The sequence below is a fragment of the Grammomys surdaster genome, unplaced genomic scaffold, assembly GCF_004785775.1.
Source record: "Grammomys surdaster isolate TR1022 unplaced genomic scaffold, NIH_TR_1.0 318, whole genome shotgun sequence".
In the NCBI taxonomy this organism is placed as follows: domain Eukaryota; kingdom Metazoa; phylum Chordata; class Mammalia; order Rodentia; family Muridae; genus Grammomys; species Grammomys surdaster.
This window is the reverse complement of record NW_021604737.1, coordinates 547211-569736: the sequence shown is the minus strand read 5'-3', so window position 1 is coordinate 569736 and position 22526 is coordinate 547211. Positions and strand designations below refer to the sequence as shown.

Below are 22526 nucleotides of genomic sequence, written 5' to 3'. Positions count from 1 at the left end.
GTGGCTATCAGTCACATAAAGGCAACACCCCAAGCTTCTCCACAGGTAGCCCTAACACCTCAGACCAAGTCAACAGGAAAAGAGACATGACCTGTGGTCACTTAGGCCCAAGACAGAGATCTCTATGCTAATGAGGTACATTTAGGACTAGAGGACATAGCCAATAAGCTTCCCTTCCCAGACATTCCTCCCTGCAAAAGGTCTCCCTGAGAAGTGGGGTATGGTTTTACGCAGCCACTTTCCACCATGGCAATAAATGATTTGGAACCACAGACTGTCTCTTTTCATCGGGATCCATCATGGGGAGCCATGGGGCTGCTGTCTTATCTCTCATAGAAGGCCTCTCTGAGCTCCCAGCCACAACCACCACCAAGCCTGCCAACCGCTGTCAAGCTAAGGACTCTCCCTGTGGGACCAACCTGAGCTCCCCTCCCCACCTCCAGCCCCCAGCCCCAGGCTAGACGTTCTCAGCTCTTCCTTAGCTCCCAGTGGGGCCTGGATATCTAAGAGCCTGAGAACCAGACAGCCCCAGCCTCTTTAAAAGCCATCAGACTCCCAAACCAGCTCCATCTGTCCTGGGTTTTAAACTGTGCTTTCCCACAGCCCAGCATGCTCCTGGAGCAGGATGAAAAAAAAAAACACAGTTGAACTTCCCATGTTCTGTCTCCCCAAGCTGCCATGCCCTGTGACAGAGCAGACCCGGGACCCACAACCCTACAAGAAATCTTACTGGTCTACTTTCTGAGTACATGTGGTGCTCAGGCATACATGCAGGCAAAACACCCAAATACATTTTTTTTAAAAAAGGCACTAACTGCATGCTGCTTCTTTCCAAGTGCCCATATGCAGACTGGGCCTTGAAGAAGAGTTAAGTTAAAAACAATTCCAAGGGTGATGAAGATGGCCCACAAGCTCACCACACAAGCACAAAAACCTGAGCTGGAATACTCAGAGAACACATAAAAGCCAGAGTCAGTTAGCACTGAGTGTCAATAACCACAATGCTCTTACTGACAAATGGGATGCAGACACAAGAAACGCCCCAGAAGCCTGTGAACCAGCTTGCCTGGCACACACAGTGGATAAGCAATCAAGAGACCCTATCTCAAACAGGGTAGAAAGCAAAGACTAACATGGGAAAATTGTTCTCTTGCCTGACACACACTGTGGCATAGGCACACCTGAATTCAAAACAAGAATGTGAGCTGGCATACACATTAAAAAGAAGAATCTTTAAAAAACCAAAGATAAACAAACAAAAAAATCAAAACCATTCCAGGCCAGCCTAATCTACAGACTGAATTCCAGGATGACCAGGGCTAGATAGTGAAACCCTACCTTGAAATGTCAAAAAACAATACAACAAAAAACAAAAACGAAAACAAAGAAGTCCAATCAGAGCAGAAAGAAGATGAGCCTGTCCCAGGGAAGGTCCAGATGTAGTCTCCCTGTTGTGCTCAGTATGTAGAGGTTGGTGCCTCATCTCAGCTTGCAATGTAGCATGAGGGTCTGTGGGAATTAGACAGACTGCTACAAAGACTGGCATCTGGTCAAGAATGCTTCAGTCAGCCTTTACAAAGTGAAACGGAGAGGTTTGAGGCAAGCTGGAGAAAGAAGCCTGCCACAAGGGTCATAGCTGTGGTAACCAAGAACCACAGGGAATGACAACTGTTCAGAGCTGAACAAAAGGGGAGAAAGGTACCAAAGATGACCAATGGATCACAGCAGTGACGATGACCAAATGTTATTCAAAGGGACCCTGATTTGAAAACTAGAAGGCAAGCAATGAGGGAGTAAGATCTAGGGTGGGTCTAGCTGGCTTTCAACACTGGCCCCATCCAGCCACCCTTGATTCACCTGTGTGTAGCTTGGGCCCGTCATCCTCCATAACAACTATTCTGAACCTGTTTTCCTGATCTTTTGTTTGTTTTGTTTCAAGGTTTCTCTGTGTAGCCCTGGCTATAGACCATGCTGACCTGAAACACAGAGATCCACCTGCTTCAGCCTCCTGAGAGCTGGAATTAAAGGCATGCATCACCACTGCCCAGCAGTTTTCCTGTTCTTAAGTGGCCATAGTATGTCCTGGCAGAGTGCTCAGAACAAAGGGACAATATCCATGGAGGCTTAATTTAGACGCACTAGGTTGTGGTTTAGTGACTTAGCGACCTAACACCTGTGGGAGCACCAGATTTCAAAGGCTAACAGAAGGCAGACAAAGGTCTGCACATGCCATCCCACCCAAGGCTCCAGCATGAAGACCGGCTAGGTGGTCCTAGCCACGCTCACATAGTACACCATGGATTATAGAATTCCCTGGAGAAGGACTGGCAGAACAGAAAAGGATAGGAATGAAGAGGCTGTGTTTATGCCAAGGGATGCAAAGAGCAACCTCCCTTACCAAACCCCACAACACATAACCCCAAAGTGGTATACAAGCCCTGGCACAACCATTTGGCTGCTGCTGTCCACTTTAAAGACCTGGTAACTGCCAAGGATCCTGATTTAGATCCTTGGATGTTGAACTACTCAAGGACAATGATTTACATATTACTACTATGTCTACTTGATTAGGTGGCTAGAGGCAAAATACAACAGGTAAGTACACAACAGTTGACCTCCTCCCCTACCTCTCCTTTCAGAGCCTTAAGTAAATCTGAAAGGTGCTTAAATCAGAATAGACCTTTACCTTGAAGAGGTTGATGTTGTCCACCTGGCTCTGAAAGAGAAAGTCATTGATGCTCTTCAGCTCAGACCCTGTGAGCAGACAAAGGATGCTGGTTTTATACCTTACCAAGTCCTCAGCTTAGTTCTGGAGTAAAGCTCTGGGTGGCTCACACCACCTCCCACCCTTGACAGCAACCTCCTCACCTGTCTGAGGCAGGCTCTGTGTACTAGGATTTTGCTTAACGTTACCTAAAAAAGGAAATTCCAATGGGTCATGGTGGCAGCTCTCTGCCCACTTCTGAGTTATAACTTTGTCCTAGCTTCATGAACTACAAGGAATATTAATGTTTCAAGAGACATCTGTTTGGGGCATTTATAGCAAACAAAGGATACACTAAAAAGACAGGAGGTTACAGGAGCTTTGTAGGTCTGACTCACACACTTCAAATGGAACCCAAGGCCAGAGAAGAGACAGGATCAGAACAGTGTTCCCACTGTCGCTGAGCAGGACAAGGGAGAAAAACAAGATCTGCCAGAAGATGGAGAGCTGTGGCACAGGCAGAAAAGGAAGTGGAAAGTACTAATGTGGGACAACAGCTTGCTAGAAAAGCCTCCACCAACTTTCTGGAAATCGAGCTCTACAGAAGCCTTTAAAGCCACTGACATACAATGAAACAGTCCCAGCCAGAAGAGCCAAAGAAACCTGGATACTGCAGTCAACAGCCTCCAGTCTCAGGAGTGACAGGCAGGCCCACCTTGAGCTTTAGTTTTCCCTCTGTGATTGAAGTTTAAAGCTCCTGGACTTCTCTTCTGTCAGTGTGTCAGAGCCAGTACACCATATGGCTGTAACTACGCCACACAACATCATGTCTTGCTGTACACTATATGATTATCATAACTGTACTGTCGGGTTTCTTAAAGTGAAAAAGCTAAGGTCAAACATCTCAACTTAAGATAGAAACAAGGACACCCTAAGGAATGACCAAAACAGTGCTTAAAAGCATAAGACACCCAAGTGTCCTCACTGGCACTCAAGAACAAGACCAACACAATTGGCAGATTAGGGGTGAGCCAGGGGATGGTACACCTACCTCCCAAAACAGTCACAAACTTCTCCAGCAAGTATAGGATCTGCTTGATGTACATCAAGTTCTTGGCCTTTAAACGCTTTCTGAGGAAGAAGCAATAGAGCAGAGTGGTAGCATTCTCCAGTAACTCCCTCCACCTGATGCCACTGGGCCTTTCTGCCTAGGGTATGACACACTGGGCTATGAGCTACAAACTAACCTTCCCTCCAGCAGATAAAAAGGGTGGCTAGACCAAGGTTTTCAGCACCTGCTGCTCTATCCCAAAGTGTCTAGGATGTAGACAGCACATACCAGGACAGACCAATTCAACCCATTCCTCTAAGACTTTGGCACTAGCAGTAACCTCCATTTGTGCTCTAGCAGGCTAATGTGGAAGCCACTGAAGCTGAGCCTGGGTAGAGCCTGGGTAGACCTTTTGCCTTGGGTAGTTTCTTACCCATATCTTTCCATGTACTGGAGCAACTGGGAATGGGCCTGGCAGAGCTGGAAAGAAAACAGAACAGCATGAAGGCTTCCCAGGATATGGTTAAGAGGATCTCTGTAGAGATCTAGGAAATGCCAGCCTAAGACATATGGGTGCCATCAAGGTTATGGGCATCTGGATAGTAACAGACAAAGCCAAAAAAAAAAAAAAAAAAAAAAAAAAACATGTACAGACAGGCTGTGGAGCTGAGAGCACAAGGGAAGAGACCAAAGCCTAAGGTCCTAAATCTCACAGGAGAACTGAGCTGGGAGATGACTTATACTCCAAGACTGAGCTTCAAGGTGGCTGATATCACATAGGCTTCACCATCAGAAGCCAGTGGTCATACCCTAGCTCACCTCAATTTGTGCAGTGTGGGCATAAGACATACAACTCTGCCCTCCATGAATCCTGAAGCTCCCAAAATTAAGCAGGGAACCCCTACCTCAAGAGAAAAACATGAGGCACAAAGAACCCCTTTCAATGCTTGACACATACCAGAGGAAATTAAACAGGAGTCTGAAGAGGCCCTGAGCATTCCTCCATTAAAGGCCCCCAAAGCAGTATCACTAATGATAAAAAGCAATACTGAGACTACTGGTCTCTGATGCCACCACCCTACTAACAGAGAACTAGTGAGCAGCACCCTGGATGAAGGAGAGCTGAAGACAAAAGCAGTCACCTTCTTCAAGCTGGCTCCCAAGAACTTCACTCTTACAAATGATCAAGAGAAGACAGGGTTTCAGTTCAGTTCACCCTCTACCAAACCCCACATCCAGAAGAATTATTGATCCAGGCATTTAAAGGAATGACCTATGTCACTCTGCCCAAAACTGGAGAGGCTGACCCACCTGGGAACCGTTGACCTCTGTGCTGTGGATGTTGGTGATGGTGTCAATCAGGTTGTGCGCCTCATCAATAATGACCACCTGACCTTGCAGCCTGATTCCAGCAGCCTGTCGTGTGGCTGCATGCAGCAACATTGGGTAGGGTAGCACCACTAGCTGTAGGGAAAGGTGATGGTTGGATAGTGAAGAAACCTGTCTTCACAGAGCAGAAGGCTTATCCTGCAATAAACTATCCAGGCCACTGAAGTTCTAATGGCACTGTTTAATTTCTTACTCAGACCTTGCGGATGGGCGAGGGGGATTCAAGCCACAGCTCAGTATTCTGCCTGTTCCAACAGCCCTTCTTTCACATGTTTTCCATGGGATATCAATTATGAGGAACTGGGAAGGGGGATGGCTGGAGTCCCTGGAAGTGAACTGAACCCTCAGGCTCCAAAGTTCTTCAACACACTGACAATCACCAAGCAGCAGAAAGCAACCATAGCCTCTGGCCCTAGGGCTACTATCTCAGCTCTGTGACTGGCAAAGTCTCATTTAAGTGGCCCCTGGGTTTTTCATCAGCTAAGTGAATCTGACAAACCATGGCAATGAGGGATGAAAACAAAATCAAATTTGTAAGTATACGTTGCTATGAAGATTTTTTGCAACAAATAAGTGAGGGAGATCACTCAGTTGGTGAAGTGTTTTCCTTAAAAGCAGGAGCTAAATTTGAGCCACAAACCCATGGGGGGAAAGGAGAGGAGTGGAAGTACCACTTGAGATTGCAGCAGCAGGGATGCACAGACAGTCTCACTTGCCAGGTAGCTTTGCCACATCCAAAGTTGTTCTCTGGCTTGTGCACACACACACACACACACACACACACACACACACACACACACAAAGATACTGACAGTATGAAAACCAGATGCCAATATGAGTACCGTCATTTAAGACAGTGAGAGAAAAGAAAATCATCTGTCTGAGCCCCAGTGTTCTCATGTAGAAATAGAGCTACTTTGGTGGGCTGTTATAAAGGAAAATGAGGTAAAAATAGCTTTCATATGTCAAGAACACACCAATCTCAGGTCTTCTATATGGTGACAGCACTACCTCACTCAGACATCTGGAGACAAGGAAGAGTCCCGCAGTTTGTCACCTACACACAGCAGGGACATCCATGAGTGAGCACTGCACTGAGCAATATGATTACCAAGACTACTCTCTTGAAATCCATTTAAGTCTCCTGGATGACACAGATCTCTTGTTGAGTGAGTTTCAAGGAAGAAGCAAGATAGCATGAAATGCTACATCCACAGTGAACAGCAGGTGGCTGTCAAAGAAAATCAGCTTTCCTCTCTGTACAAAGGTAAGGGAGGTCTAACCAAGAAACTATTGCCATGAGCTGGAAGGTGGGTACATCAGCAGTCCACCTGAAAGGCCATTTGGTTATTTTCGAGTTCTGGGCTCAGCTCCTACCCAACACTCTTTCAGTGTGGTTCCTTTGGATGAACAACACACTTCTTGGATTTCTATGGGCTGAACACTCAATAATGCTAACTGGCCTCTCACCCAAAGTTCTCTGGAATCCCTGGCCTCTTCAAACTCTATGCGCTGGATAAGACAGCTTTGTGCCATGAAAATGAGATGCAGACCAGTTGTCATGCTAATCCACGTAGGAACATCCTGCTCTAATGAAGAGGGATGAGGAAAGCCTTGTTTTGTAAACCCCGTTTACACATGGACTACTTCCCACTTCCCCAGCACACTCACCTGGGCTGCGGGGATGGCAAAGCGGCTTCCATAATAGGGGCAAGCCCGGGCCTCCTTCCCAAGGGCCACAAGTTGCTCCATGTCCTTCACCTCCAGCAGAACCTCATCCCGGAGAAGCTCCATCTGCTCATGATTGTAGAAGGGGCAAGAGGTCTGGATCTTCTGTCTCCTTCTCTTTGGCTTGTCTTCCCCAGTTCTGTTCTTTTCTGTGGTGGTACAGATGGAGGAAAGCAAGAACAGGAAGGGGCTCAGCTACATCTGGGGTCAGGAGGAGGTTCAATGATGTAGAAACACATTCGTTCATTTGGGTGGATAATTGCTGCTTACTGTAGACTCATCAGAATACTCTGGGATTTTTACTTTATGCTCTCCAAAAATAGATGGCACAAACATGTCTAAGCCAGGTCCCTGACCCTAACCCAGGAAGCATGAACACTCTTGCCCAAGGAGGGGCTTGAGGTAAAACCAGGGCCTGCTTAGCCACTCTTTCTGGTTGGCACAGTGGTCACTTCATGGCCCTGTTCAGACCCCACCACATTTCTGCCACTTCCATGTTGTCCAGCACATCTCACCAGACAGGGTCCCTATACATACCGTGTTTACTTCTTTGCATGTCCACACAGCGGTCATTCATAAGCTGCACAGAACCCAGGTTTTTTACATCTTCATTCACACAAAGGGTCTATAAGGCAGAAGAGGGAAAGCAGTAGCTTTCATTTACATTGGGTAAACCTCTACCACCAAGCTTACCCTCAGTCAACTCTAAATAATTGCCTCATCTTGACCCTTGCTTACAGAATAGACCATTAATATAAAATCTGAACACTAAACTGCTCTACTTCCTTCCAGAAAGAAATTTTAGTTTGTGCCTAAGCTATATCACACAAAATTCATCACCTCTTCTGAGACTGAACCTGTTCTCTTCAAGCATGATAACCCACTGTTTTGTATCTGTCAGTGGTGATTACTTTTTATGTGTGTGGGGTATTCTGTCTGCATGTCTGACTGTGCACCATGTGCATATCTAGTACATGCACCAAGAGGCCAGAAGAAAGCAGCAGATGCCCTGGAACTAGAGTTATAGGTGGTTGTGTGCTGCCATGTAGATGCTAGAAATTGAACCTAGGTCCTCTAGAATAGCAAAGCAGCCAGTGTTCTTACCCACTGGGCCATCTCTCCAGCCCAAGTTTATATTTTTTTGAAGCAAGCTTCTTTGCAGTCCATTGTATATAACATTTTAGGATTTTGTTTGATTAGTTAGTTTTGGGGTTTTGTTGTTGTTGTTTTGAGAAAGGGTCTCACTGTAGACCAGGCTAGCCTCAAACTCAAAAGATTCACCTGCCTCCCTGTATCCCATGTGCTGGAATTAAAGGCATGTGCTACCACATCGACTTATATGAAAGTGTTTTATGTGCTGCTATTCTGTTTCTTTCCCAATCAAGGGTGAGTTTTCTGTGAGGTTTGTTTTGTTTGTTTGTTTGTTTGTTTTCAGGAAACCTCTGCAATTTATTGAATAAAATATACTGTCCTTTGTTGTAGTCTCTGGGCCTGGATGAGAAAAACAGAAATCACAGGAGTACAGTATTTTTATTCGTTATTTTATATTTTTGAGATTGAAATTGCATTTCTTTTTCTCCTTCCCTCTCTTCCTTCCAAACACTCCTTGCTGTCTTTCAAATTCATGGCCTCTTTTTTTCATTGGCATATGTATCCATATATGTATATGTGCATACATGTTATCTTCCTAATTACAACCTGCTCAGTCTATATAATATGACTTGTAGTATGTTGTCAGGACTGATCATCTATCTGGTCTTAGATAAGCAATGGTGTGCTCTTCCTGAGGAAGACTACTTCTCCCACTCTCAGCATTTCTTAGTTCAGCTGAACATCTTTGATAGTGAACACTGACAGTGTCTTTAAAGATAAAAAGAATAGAAATGATGCTGGCTGAAGGATAAAAGAAGGACCCATGGCCTAGTCTGTGTCTCCCTCACCTTCTAAAGAATAATCGGCCAACAGAGGAGCGCTGCTCCTGTGCCCAGCTTGCCTTCACCAACATCTGTCTATGCCTAGGCCAAGAGATTAGACACAAAAGGAGGAATCTGTCTGGACAAGAACACCTTTTGCTTACCTGCCTAGAGCCAAGGGAGACTAGCCGGGTTTCCTTGCCAAAAGGGCTCTTCAGTACTTCACGCACAAACTGGGCCAACTGTGAGTGTGTCCGACTACAGTAATAAATCTGATCAGAAGAAAGTAAAGGGATTCAAAGAGGGGAGTCTTACTAGCCCATATTGGCCTGAGATACTGCAGGAGGAAAAAGGGTGGTTACAAATGCAAACTCCTGAGATGACAGAAAGTCAGCTCAGGTCTGGTTACACCTGATGAGGGCCCAGCAGTGCCTAGGATCCAAGTCTCCCACAATTTAAACTCAGCCTCATGTCCTAGGCTAGGAGACCTAGGAGACCCTAGAAAAGTGGGTTTCCCCACAGGGCTGATTATATGGCAATGATCCTTAACTCTCTGAAGAGGATGGGTGAATGGTTATTCTCTACACATGCCCTGAAAGGAAAGGTTGGAGCCTGAGGTACACATTTTGGCTGCTCTAGGATTCAGCAGAGTAAGACAGGAAAGCAGAGCACAAGGACACCCACTGTGCACAGAAAAGATACATCTCAGATAAAACAATGGACTTTGAACAAAAGATGTCATGGCACACGTAACTCACTATACTCCATGTATGTGAAACACAAGCAAGAAGAGAAACACACCATGAGAGTCCAAGAATAAGGACTCAACACTTGCTTGCTCCTACCTTGCCCTCACCACTGCCCACTGCAGAGGGAAACCCTGTGGGTCCTTGGCACAGTATGGCTGTCTTCCACATATAGAAGAGGTCCAGACAGTCAAGAGAGCAACAAGATGCCATGCTCTGTATTTGGGAAGCACACATCTCAGAAGCTAGGAGCTCTTCAACTCCAAGAGGCTGAGAAACTGCTAAAACAAAGAGTCCTAGCCTTAGAGTCTTCCCTGTCCTCCTTCTAGAAACATCCGAGAAGTGAGCAGCTTACCTTGGTTACATGTTCTTCCTCCAAGTCATCCTCAGCTTCATCCACCCTAGGAGACACACATGGAGGTGAATCTTCACATAGCACACTCGGGACAACTAAATACCTAAAAATACTGAAATGTGCTCTGGGCTCTCACTGACATGCAGGAGGGCAGCCCTTTCCTCAGAAGTCAGCAGAATTGAGGGGCAAGCTCTGAATGCAATGCAGCTATGAACCAGAAAACTGCCAAGCCCTACTCTTCAGGACACCCCACACAAGCTCTATAGCTGCCTTCACTGCTGCTCAAGTCTGTGAAACCTAAAAAACACAGAGGAAAGACGAAAAAGACCTGGAGCTCTTTTTTCTTTTTAAAGACCTACTTGTGTATTTTGTACATATGGGTACTTTGACTGGATGTACATCTACGTGCACTCCAGAACAGGGGATCTGACTGTTCAAACCTGCCATGTGGTTGCTGGGAATGAATTTAGGACCTTTGGAAAAGTAGTGAGTGTGTGAGGACGAAAAATCAAAATACCTCAGCAGAACCCCCCAGACCACCAACAATTTGCTGAAAACAACCAAAACAAAAAATAACCAGTTCCTCCTAGGGCAAGGTGACCACAAATGTAGGAACAAAACAAAGACAAACCTTGACAAGTCTAAACATGCCCAAATGAGAAATGGGCCATCTGGTGTTTTTATTCTCCTATCAGAAGGTCTGAGGTTTCATGGCCAAAAATACAAAAAATACGAGTCATCATGACCACCAGGAAAAGCTTGCTATGCCCGCCAAAATGATAACTTATACCTATTGCTGATGTTTAAAATATCCAATCAAATGTAACTGCGCCAAAGTTTCCCGCTCTCCCCCTTCCCCCTGCGCAGTTCCCTGTATAAACTTTAAACTGTCAGAGCTGGGGGTCAAAATCCTTCCCTTGCATGGGATGTGTTTTTTTTCAACCCAAGGGCCCTTGTCAGTAAACTACCTTTTGCTATTTTGCATCAAGCTGGTCTCCATGTTTCCTTGGGTGTGCGCAACTCCAGGTGAGAGTGAGGTTTCCCCCTCTGGGGTCCCTTACAAGTGCTCCTAACTACTGAGCCATCTCTCCAGTCCCAGACCTGCAGTTCTTAAAGTCACTTCACACACTCGAAGCCAAGATGTGATCTCTGACCCTACAGCCTCACAGGCCATTCTGCTATAAAATAGATTCCTCCAGGTTTTCCAAAGAACTTCTACAGAGTCCTGCATGGTCATAGAAGGAACTGCATGACATGATTCCCACCCCTAGAACAGAGCCAACAGGGTGTAGGCCTCCACAAGTGTTGACAGTTATTAGGCCTGAGGTTTGTTTGTATAAAAAAAAAATATACATTTTACTTCATGTTCGTCCTTTGGGAAATATTCTCCCTGCTAAGGTTATGGGGGAGGCGGGGATGTTCTCCCTATAGAGGTTGATGACTCTATTATAATTAGAAGCAGCACCAGTCCAGAAGATGAGGGTGTGTCTAATGTCTCAGCAAAATGGTAAACGCTGAAACCCTTAAGGAAAGAACTCTGAAAACATGAATTCAAAAACATATAATTTCTCAACTATACAAAATATAAGAATGCAAAATTAGTTGTATAAAGAGATTCATGAACCTAAAGGAACAGAGAGAGCTTGTCAGATACTAAGGAGATAAGAGATTTAGGGAGTGGCGAATGCAGGGCAAGATCCTACCCAGCTAAGTTTATTGCTGTGCTTACAAAGGCAGGCAGATTCCTGAGTTCAATGTCAACCTTTAAGGTTAAGCCCAGGAGTGGTGGGAATGGTGATCTCAGAGCAAGATCCCACCCAGCTAGCTTACTACCTGTGCTTACAAAGGCAGGCAGATCTCTGAATTCATTTGCCACGTTTAATACAATGTATTTGCTGTCCTTTTCTAAGAATCAAGAGGGTATGCTCATAAAATGCTGATTCATGAAATAATCGGATGGAAACCTAGGGAGGATGATTGAATTGATATGAAAATAAAAGACTGGGCTTTGGTCTGAGAGAGCTGAGCTATCTAGCTGAGCTGTCTGGTGATCTTCAGAGAGCTGTTGCGAACAGAACATAAGCCTGTCAGCTTGTACCCCACAATTTGACTTTGAGTCATTCTTTTCATGATTCTCAAACACCCCTTCCTCAGGACCCCCAACCAAGCCAAGGCTGGTCCCTGGCAAACTTTTTCTCTGTTACTTCAATGCCTTTAACTCTTGCCTCTATCTGGTCTTTCCTCTCCTTAGGCTATCCCAGCAGGGACACTGCTACTCCTTCCTTGTCCTCCTGGTAGGTGATAGGGGCGGGAGGTGCCTTGCCCTATTTGTTATGGTGATATCCCATCTACTATGCCTCCTGCCACGTGTGCAAGCCAAGAACCAGGTTCTCTTGTTTCTGCTGTGCCCCAGGGGCCTGCCAGAGCCTGGCTACAACAATTCCATGCATATTTCCCACTCTTCCTGACAGAATGGCTCTTATCTTTCCAGAGCTCCAGTCTGCCCATCCCAGAATGAAGGACCCTTTGCACCAGGGCCAGGAAAGAAGACTCAGTCAACAGCACTGGGCTCCACAGAAAAACAGGTCTCCTTGAATACGCTAACTTGGGAGAGTATCATACGAAATAAAATAAAAAGTTTTCCTTTCAAATATATTTTTTTAATGCAACTGCTTTGGGATTTATAAAGATGAACTGGACAACTAACTTCATAGGATTAAATGTGTACACCACCACCTCCTGGCATCCCCAGACTCATCTTAAGCTGAAGATTCTCACTACATCATACACTCAGCTTCTGCTATAACAGGCACAGGCCACAATGCCCAGGGAAGAACAAAAGTCCTGTAGATGGAATTTGCTCTGTCCAGAGAGGTTGCCGTCTGTGCAGGGACAAGAGCTGGAGGATCAGCTATCCTTGTCCAGGACTTAGGAAGTTCTTCATTGCTCTAATTCTCAGCAATGCCACCAAAGTACTTTGCCTGGTCTTTGCCCTACAGGGCTCTAGGGAAGAAATGAACACCACAAAACCACCCTGGAAGCTGTGGTTATGAGCACTCATGATGCCGCTACTACCTTAGACAAGGCTACTGACCTGCAATTGCCTTGGGGTTTATAAAGATTAACTGTACGGCTGACAACACCAGGGTAGGGTTAGCTTGGTGCCTCCATCCCATCAGTGACTTGTCACCATCCCTTGGGGGAACCAGGAAGAGTTCCAGTGGTGGAGGAAAAGCAGAGAGGCCTTTTTCACAAAAGACAAATGCTACTGAGGAAGAAATCTACACAAAACTTTCTTCTAGGAAGTTTGTAGCAGAAACAGGAAAAGCAGTGCACATTTTTAGTCCAACTCAGTGACTCTCAGTTCATGACTTTAGCTGTCACTGACAGAACTAAAATGGCAAAGAGCTGAGGACATTCTCAACTCAGGTGTTTATATACCCTGTGTAGAAACAGAGAGGTGATGACTGCCAGCCACTGCCCCATACAATGAAAACTACAAATCCTCTACACTGCTAAGATGTGCCTACATACGCACAGCTGTGAATAATCAATTAAAGGCCACTACCTTCCAGCTAACCAAAGACACTTACAGCATTTCTGGAATTCGCAGAATGAGACAAAAAAAGGAGCTTGTTTGTGCACTCAGATCAACTACCATGCACTGAGTACAAATGAGACATATGTGATTGTGGCTGTAAAAACCAAAGCACACATAAAGACATGTTCTTCCCTGAAAAAGCCTCTATCCAAGCTCAGCTCAAAACACTGGAGCTGGATATAACAGCACACAGTGGTACGTACTCTGTAGCTCTGTAGATGCATGGGACAGAAGGGTCAGCCTGAGTTCAAAGCCAACCAGCACTGTGGTACTCAGTGAGTTCAAAGGCCAGTCTGCACCACAGTGAGACCCCAGTCTAAAAGGCCAAGGGAGACAAAGTGAAGGGCTGACACACAACATCAGTTGGAGACAACCAATGTGGGCTTTAAAGTGAAGACATTGGCCACAGCAGGAGAGAGGGGTGTTTTTAACATCTGCAAACAGAGAAGGGGAGGCTTGACGGGTTTAGGAAGCCAAAGCAGCTACCCACTGATACCTGGCAAAGGGAGCTGCACTAGGTCAAACAGGTGTGTGGGACATAGACTACAAAGCGACTGCCTGATTCTGCATTCTGGGATCCTAAGCCTTCAGCCAATGATCTCTGCCCATCCTGGATGTTTCTACCGCCTAACCCCCAACTCACAAATTATATAAGCCTAATCACCCCCAAGTAAAGTTGATCTGCCTCCCTCCAGCAGTACCAGGGTGCCTTCTTCACCCTATGTACTCAAAGGGCTTCCAACCCCCACTCCCTATCCCCACCTGTCATCTCTGCTCCCACTGCTCTCATGGGCCATTACCCTTGTGGGCAGATATTGGCTGATGATCCCCAAGGCCAGGGAGAATCGCAAATAGCCACAAACCTTAATGCTTGAAGGACCTTCCTAGTACTGGAAATAGAACATACCACTCCCTGGCTTAATTACTCCCTCCCCTAATATCATGCTGTACTATGACATCCATCCAGTACTTACTCGGCCTACAGAGACCTGTACCTGCTTCAACCTTAGGTTTTCTGTCTCTTCCTCTCTTTGTTCTGATATTTGGGCCTTCCCTCAAGCACATACACCCCCTACTTCCAGCCCAGTGAGTTTACGGCTCCCTAATCAAGAGCCCTCATGCCTCAGCAGGCCTCACCTCTGTGTGACTTCACATACTACTACTGTACTACTCCATTTTTCTCAAAGCAAGCACACTGGTTTCAAACTGGCACTGTATGCTTACTTACCGCCCCTCTCTCAGCCTAGAAATGTACGCTGTTCATGGACAGAGCTATACCCAGCCCACCTCAACTGGCTGATTTAATCAGAGTTCTCAGATTAATCCTGCACAGGTCCTCAGCTGGGAAGAAGTCTGTTCTATTCCCCTAAAGTCTATGCCAAGTCCTGTGTCTCACCCTGATACTGATATCTACAGTCACTGGCCCTATCCATCATGAAACTCCAGACTGCAGCACCTGAGCCACCAGACTTCCCCCACTAGAATTAAGGTGGGGTTGAGAAAAGATGGTCCTTCCGAGGTGCCCTTCCGACGAACTGTGTGGTGCAGCAATGATCAAGTCCTTCCTCTCAGGATGTCCTGGGTCACTCACAAGTGAAGCTCATAAAATAAGAGCTTTCTGCTCATCTGGATCAGAAACCTTAAAACAATGTCAAACTGTGAGTCTGGGACTCTGACAGTTAGGATCATGCATTCCAGACATCCTTAACGTTATTGGTGGAGAATATAGAATCTAGAACCAGGTGGACTACATCCAGGCCCAGGTCTTTCCTCCATTCATGAGCCCACAGCAATGGCCAAGACATAGCACCTGACCAATCCATAGTCTCCAGGAGTCCACCAAAGAACTAGTAGGGAAAACTAACTCAACACATACATGGGACTGTCACAGAGTAAAGGGTCAACCGTGGTTGTCACCAGCATTTATGACAGTTTAAATACAAGCCCAAGTTGAACAAATGAGCTATCAGGTGGCTATCAGGCCCTCTTATGAGTGCTTTGGCGTCTCAGGCTGCAGACTGACAGGTAGCTGAGGTCTTACCTGCTGCCTCTTCTCTCCTCATCACTCTCATATTCTGCCAGAACCAGATGTTCCTCCCCACACTCCAGCTGCTCTAGCTGCTCTGGTCCTGTTCCTGCAGCTAGCATCTCCCTGCTAAGGCGCAGGAGAGTCTCAGTCTCCTCTTCTTCCTGTTTCTGGGTAGGAACAAAGATACAAAGAGAAGTCTCGCACTGGAGCTCCCAGCTGACTCTGTGACAGACCTGGCCCCAGCACTGCTGCCACCAAGGACAGAGTACCCACATTCTCCTCATAGGATGAGGCTCACCGCCTGACTCAAATCCTCTACCATTTGAAAGACCCAACCACTGAGGAGATGGTGGCCAATGGGAGCTGCCACTCTGGTCTGTCACGTCAATACCAGGCAGGGTCCAGCTGCCCACACGCCACAGCTTTCCAGATGCTCACCATGCGCTTGGCTGCAAACCTAAGCCTTCCATCCTGGTAGACCTCCTGCAGACGCTCCTCTCGTTTCCTCCTCCTCATTTGCTCCTCCTAAAGGACAGGGACAACAGAAAGAGACTCCTACAGAAGTGACACCCCAGGCCTTTCTCAGTACATCTACTGAGGGAGCCCCTCACATAGTGCTACACCCACCATTCTCTCTGCCAATCTGGCCCCACTGCTCAGTGCAACAGGGCTACATCCTCTCTTTCTCTAAGGCATACAACAAAAGCTATTCTTCAACTTTGTCTTTTCCCAGGTGAGTGAAAATGGAAAAGGCTTGTATCAGAAAGAGACAGCAATCTCCTCACAAGTTCACCCAAGGGTTGAGAGGCACCACCAATAAATAAATAAATAAGAAAAAAAAGAATTCCTAAATCTTGTACTAAATTGAAAATAATCAGTGAAGCATGTTTCCTGATCACTCCCCTTCTCAGTCCCTCAGATCTCACCCTCAGCCTCTCCACCAGGTCCCTTTCTTCTTTTTTCTGCACAAATTCAGTGACCCAGTCAGGTTCTCCAGAAGGCCTTAGAGTGTCAGAAGGTTCTTGGCAAGATGAGGAAGACATGAGTGAGTTCTTCCCACTACTTGTGGGGCCAGATCCAGGTGCAAGGAGACGTGCTTCTGCTTGCAATTTCTTCTGTTCAAAGTCACGGAGCCAGGAGAGGGCCCCACAAATCAGACTTAAGGACTTTCCCTACAGGAAGAAAAATTACCTCAAACCAGGCCAGAAGCAAAGCTTCCCAGATGGCTTTCCCCATTTATTAAGGACATCAAAGAAACCCTAGTTCTAAACATGAGGATGCTCTAAGACCATCTAGAATGGAAAGGAATTAGTAGTTATCAGAAACAAGAAAAGGAAGATGGAAAAAGCTTGGTCCCAAGCAGTAACATCTCAAGCTACACAGCTCCATGTTCCAAAAGAATTTAAGTGTTTTTTCAACTTACAAATACCACAAGTTAATATATCTAAACAATGGTGGAAAACAAATACATTAACAACAAAGAAATACAAAGCATGAAATCCCAAATCCTTGCCAAGTTCACGTCTAACTCTAAGCTTTACGGCAACAAAAGCCCAAACACACATAATCAGTCACACAAGTTGCTATTGTTGAAAATGCCTACTCTCCAAAACACTATTCCTGCCTCAGGTCACACCTTTCTATGGTACCTTTCACAGGCTGACATGCATCCCTATGCTGTGCTCCTAACCCCAATGTCTCAGTTAGCATGAGGCCCTTAGGTGGGTCCTCATTCTTACAAGGACTGGAAACCTTATAAAAAAGGGTGATTCAGATGCAGACATACAGGAAACAGGGGCACCATAAAGAAACAAAGGAAGAAGATGGCATCTACCAGATAAGGAATGGGCCCAGACATCATTCTCATATAGCCTTCAGGAAAAACCAAACCTATTAGTATGTTGATTCCAGACCTGAACCTCCACAACTGTAAGTGCTGGATTTCTGCTGTGTACACAATCTGCAGTACTCTATATTACAAAGACTAGGAGAGGGACTATAAGAGGAAATTTTGGAGTCCTCCTCAGGCTGTTGCCCCTAGGGTTCAGGTGAACCTTTAGAGCTAACCTTTTGACTTAGTTAGGGCTTTACTGCTGTGAAGAGACACCGTGACCGAGGCAACTCTTACAAGGACAACATTTATTGTCCATTATCATCAAGGTAGACACATGGCAGCATCCAGGCAGGCATGGTGCAGGAGGAGCTGTGAATTCTACGTCTTCATCTGAAGGCTGTTAGTGGAAGACTGACTTCCAGGCAGCTAGGATGAGGGTCTTAAAGCCCACACCCACAATGACACACCTACTCCAACATGGCCATACCTCCAAATAATGTCACTCCCTGGGCCAAGCATATACAAATCATAACACCTTCTATCTACTTAATCCTCTGAGCCTGCTTATTTTAGGAGTGGCTGAGAGTCTCCAAAGCAGGGTTCTGAACCCACCTGCCCTGGGAGGTACCATAAGTAATAGAACTCCTCATCTGCAATCCAGGATTAGACAGTGGCTCATCGTATGAGCTCTGGGACTCTGAACTGACTCTCAAAGCTTATTTCCATATATATGCAAAAATGGGACAGATAAGAGTAATCCTCACTCTCCGGGCGGTGGTGGCGCACGCCTTTAATCCCAGCACTTGGGAGGCAGAGGCAGATGGATTTCTGAGTTCGAGGCCAGCCTGGTCTACAGAGTGAGTTCCAGGACAGCCACGGCTACACAGAGAAACCCTGTCTCGAAAAACCAAAAAAAAAAAAAAAAAAAAAAAAGAGTAATCCTCACTCACAGACCCCATACAACATTCATTACATTAGTTAATATATAGGGAGCAGGACCCAACTACCTGGCCATAAAGTCAAAAACTGGGTACTTGCTACTGCTGAGTAATGATAGAATTTTCATTATCCTGAGACGTGGAACCTATCAGCTTTCATTAATATTTTGAACACACAGATGACACATCTTAAAGAACACCCCATTACACTGTTTCAGCTTCTGGCAAATATTACATAGAAGGCAAAGAAACCAAAGCAGCACTCTTCCAAAAACCTAGAGATGGTGGTCCTGTGCTGTGCTGACTGTGGATATAGGGGGTGTGTATGTGTATATAGGTATATATATATACATACATATATGTATGTAACACTAACATTAGCTGTTATTAGACAAAGCAGGCAAAACATCAGCATGCAACAAGGGCCCAGGGACAGACATCTGTTTACAAAGCCCCTACACAATCTCCACTAAAAAAGCAGATGTTCCTAAGAGTATGCACATTTTATCTTCCAAAATTAACTGTGTGCCTCTAACACAGACACCAAAGAGTAACTGAAGCCCCAGCTTTAGATACTGTAACAGGATCACTACAGACTGAAAAGGCTGCAAGGTGAGTGGGAAAGAGCTCCACTGATGTGCTTGAGGCCCTGTCTGATGTCAAGTAACGTAAAATAGAAATAACAAAAATAACAATGCTAATGGTATTTAGTCAGTTGGAACTTATGAAAAAGCTTCACATCCAAATGTTCACCGAAGTCATGGAGCAATCTTCATAAGGCAGTCACAAAACATTCCCACTCACTGTACAGACCAGACCAGTGCTTCTCAGCCTTCCTAACACTGTGACCTTTAATACAGTTCCTCATGTTGCAGTAACCCCCAACCATAAGATTATTTTCATTGCTACGTAATGATTGTAATTTTGCTACTCTTATGAATCATAATGCACATTTCTGATATGCAACCCTTGTGAAAGGTCATTCTACTACCAAAGGGGCCAAGCCCCACAGGCTGAGAACTGCTGGTATAAAGGGGTGAAAAGGACACTAGAGTATCTCAGGGAACAACACACTTTCTGTCCCAGAACCATCAGTTCTGGAGATATAAATCTGCACATGAGGATAAGGGTCATGCACTGCCTTTTGCTTGTTCAGAAAATACTTATGAAAAGCCTCCTGTGGGCCAAACTTGCTAAGCTACACTAGATGCCAAGAATACGATTCACGGACATCACAGTGTCACTGTTATCTAGGAAGTTAAAGCCTAGAGTTTGAGAATCTTCACATCAACACACATAGTTCACACAGTATTCACTATGCACGGTAATACACCAAAGTTCTGGAAAGAAGCTGGGAACATGTAGCCACAGCCCTACTCAGTTCCAACAGCCCACCTTAAATGTATCTCTCACTCAATCTGGGTCAGGAAAGAAAACAGGGTCTCACAGTTAGCTCCCAACAGCACTCAGTATCCTAGATCCTGTACCCTAAAACAATATGCTGAACCTGGAGAAAAGCCAAAGCTTTTTTGATGTTCCTCAAAGCAGCAGTGTGCCAGAGAAATCTCAAAATTATTGATTTTGTCGTTCACACTGCAATTTTAAAGTCTCAGCTGCCTTTAGCCTATTTTCAGACCATGGTGCTGTGTTTAGCAGTTGAATAGAGGAAGAGACCACTATGCAGAAAGAGGAACTGATGACTACTGTGCCCAGCTTCTTCTCGAGGAAGGCAATGTCTACACAGGTGAACTGTCATGGTGAGAAAGGCTGCCTCCAAGTTGTCTGAGTGACACTCCCTCATCCCTCACACTCACCGTGCCAGTCGGACTCTCAAATATCCCAATCTTGCCAGCCTCCAAAACCTTGTAGAGCTCCGCCATGAAGTCCTTCTGGATAGAATAAGGCGGGAAGGGAAAAGGAAAATGGATGCCACTCATCTCCTGACTTTCGGCAGCCATTGCCCTAGAAGAATAAAGAAAGAGTGAAAGAAAGAATGAAAGAAAGAAATCTACTACTTTTCTCATGAGCCATGAAGTAGCTTGAATTCTACTTAATCCAGAGCAGTTTTCTCACTAGTCACACAATTTCCCTTTGGGTTGTACATTTTCTGGCAAGCAGAAATCATGTTCTATCTACTCGCACATATACCAAAACCATACAATCTATAAAGTGATGTTGGTCAGATGCTGTTATCATAGAATCCAGCCCAGAAAGGCCTTAAGATGAACCTCCTGTGCTACTGCTGGATACTCTTCCAATAATACCTCCACAAAAGCAGAGGCCTGGCTTTCCTTGCCAAGGTGAGTGCCGTTTGGATCACAGCTGCCCCTTGGGAGTCCTTCTCCAGCAATCTTCTCTAAAGCCTCTGTAATGGGATATTCCCATGCCCAAGCTGCCTCACCTGCTCCTGCGATGAAGGCCTATAAACCTATGGGAAATGGCACAGAATGACCAACAAGACTTGTTCAGAAGGCGCTAATTCACATCCATGGCCTCCTGCATCAGATAGCTCACATCTGCTTTTCTTCATCCTAACTTCTATTTCCACACAAGCAGCACCATCTACTGGTTATTTATTGTTTCTGGCCTTGAAATACAAGAGCTTTCTTTCTGGGACTCAATGGTAGAAAGTTTACTAGGAAATGGGGAGCCTCCCCCTGGCACCTAACTCCCCTAAAAAAACAGCTGTTTGGTTCCAGACTGAATGGTTTTCACAGACACTAAGCTCTAACTGGACTGGCTTCCAAATACTAAGGCTATGCACAGCATTCCCCTTCCCCTGCCAGGCCAAGGGCTCTCTGCTCCATGCATTTTCATTCCTGTTTCCTCTTCTGAAACTCTTTTCCTCTACCACCTCTTTGACATCTGGAGGAAACACTCACCCACACCTCTTTTCTTGAGATGTAACTGGACAGGCCCATCTGTTCTAAGTCCAAATAATTATAACCCTAATACGCACTTTATTATCAATAAACCAAAAAATTTTTTAACTACACTATCCTAAAAGACAATAATAGTGTCAATCCATTTATGAGAAAAGGTAGTTGCCAATGTGTTCCTCCAGTTATTAGGGGAAGAAAAACGACTACCCAGGTGGAGAAATTACTGAACAAAACAACAAAAACAAAAAGCCACACAACAAACTAAGAAAATGCAGTAATAAAAAGAGCTATGCTGGCCAGGCAGTGGTGGCACACACCTTTAATCCCAGCACTTGCGAAGCAGAGGCAGATGGATTTCTGAGTTTGAGGCCAGCCTGGTCTACAGAGTGAGTTCCAGGACAGCCACAACTACACAGAGAAACCCTGTCTCAAAAAAACAAACAAACAAAAAGAAAAGTAACTTTAAAAAAAAAGAGCTATGCAACTGGAAAACCACTAAAACACGAAGAGAAGAGAAAGTAGCCAACAGGAGCTGGAGCAGCTGAAGCTGAGCAGTTAACAGCACTTGCTGCTCTTCCAGAGGATCCAGGTTCAATTCCTAGCACCCACACGGCAGCTGCTCACAACTGTCTCTAACTTCATTTCTAGAGGATACAGACATACAGGCAGGCAAAATACCCGTACACATAAAACAGTAAAATAAAAGTAATTTTTTAAAGATTCTGAGCATCTGACGTGTGTAAAGCACTCTTCAGAGTTCCCACCACCACCCCCTTAATTTCACTTAACCTATAACCGACATCATGACAGAACATGCTTCTAGATGCTGTTGTTACAGATATTAACAATAACTGCTAGCTGGAGACACTGCTCACTGGTGGAATCCTTGCCTAGCAGCAGCTCAGAGTAATCTACAACCAAAATGGACTAGGTGTTAAGGAGTAACATTAGTTACTTAAGGAAGAAAAAGCACGCATTTAACCCAGGTGCATAGAGGTCTGCTTGTTCAAGCTCACCTAGATAAAATAGAGAACTAGTAAGACTAAACAGTTGTTCCTAGAGTGACGCACACGGAGGTGAAGAATGTCGAACCCGGACTGCGGGCAGACAGGGAAACCCTGTACATGAGAACTGCAAGCTAGCCTGGATTTCAGGACAGGTTCCTGGATAAAGGAATCATGTATTTATTGTTCAATCCTACTTTTATGCCACTTCCATCACAAATGTGGTAGGCTTCTCAAACTTTCTTAACCATAAAATAAGGGCAGTGCAACCGAGAACGTAACAGTGTAGGCCCTGAGGCAGACTGTCAAATTGGATCTCAAGTTAATTATCAGTCAACCTGTGTCTTCACCT

General features: G+C 45.3%; 1 protein-coding gene across 1 annotated transcript in view; it reads right to left on the bottom strand.

Moving 5' to 3' along the window:
• Nucleotides 1-22526, bottom strand: part of Ddx11 (DEAD/H-box helicase 11) — a 29633-nt gene that overhangs the window by 6802 nt on the left and 305 nt on the right. Inside the window, exons 2-14 of the mRNA XM_028777975.1 lie at nt 20103-20250; nt 16443-16688; nt 15955-16041; nt 15529-15683; nt 9887-9932; nt 8950-9057; nt 7410-7497; nt 6816-7021; nt 5067-5219; nt 4189-4235; nt 3756-3835; nt 2869-2913; nt 2687-2754 (exon numbers count right to left, since the gene is read on the bottom strand). Coding sequence (XP_028633808.1) covers nt 2687-2754; nt 2869-2913; nt 3756-3835; nt 4189-4235; nt 5067-5219; nt 6816-7021; nt 7410-7497; nt 8950-9057; nt 9887-9932; nt 15529-15683; nt 15955-16041; nt 16443-16688; nt 20103-20246 — 1473 coding nt within the window. The 5' untranslated portion in view covers nt 20247-20250. The remainder of the gene's footprint in view (nt 1-2686; nt 2755-2868; nt 2914-3755; nt 3836-4188; nt 4236-5066; nt 5220-6815; nt 7022-7409; nt 7498-8949; nt 9058-9886; nt 9933-15528; nt 15684-15954; nt 16042-16442; nt 16689-20102; nt 20251-22526) is intronic.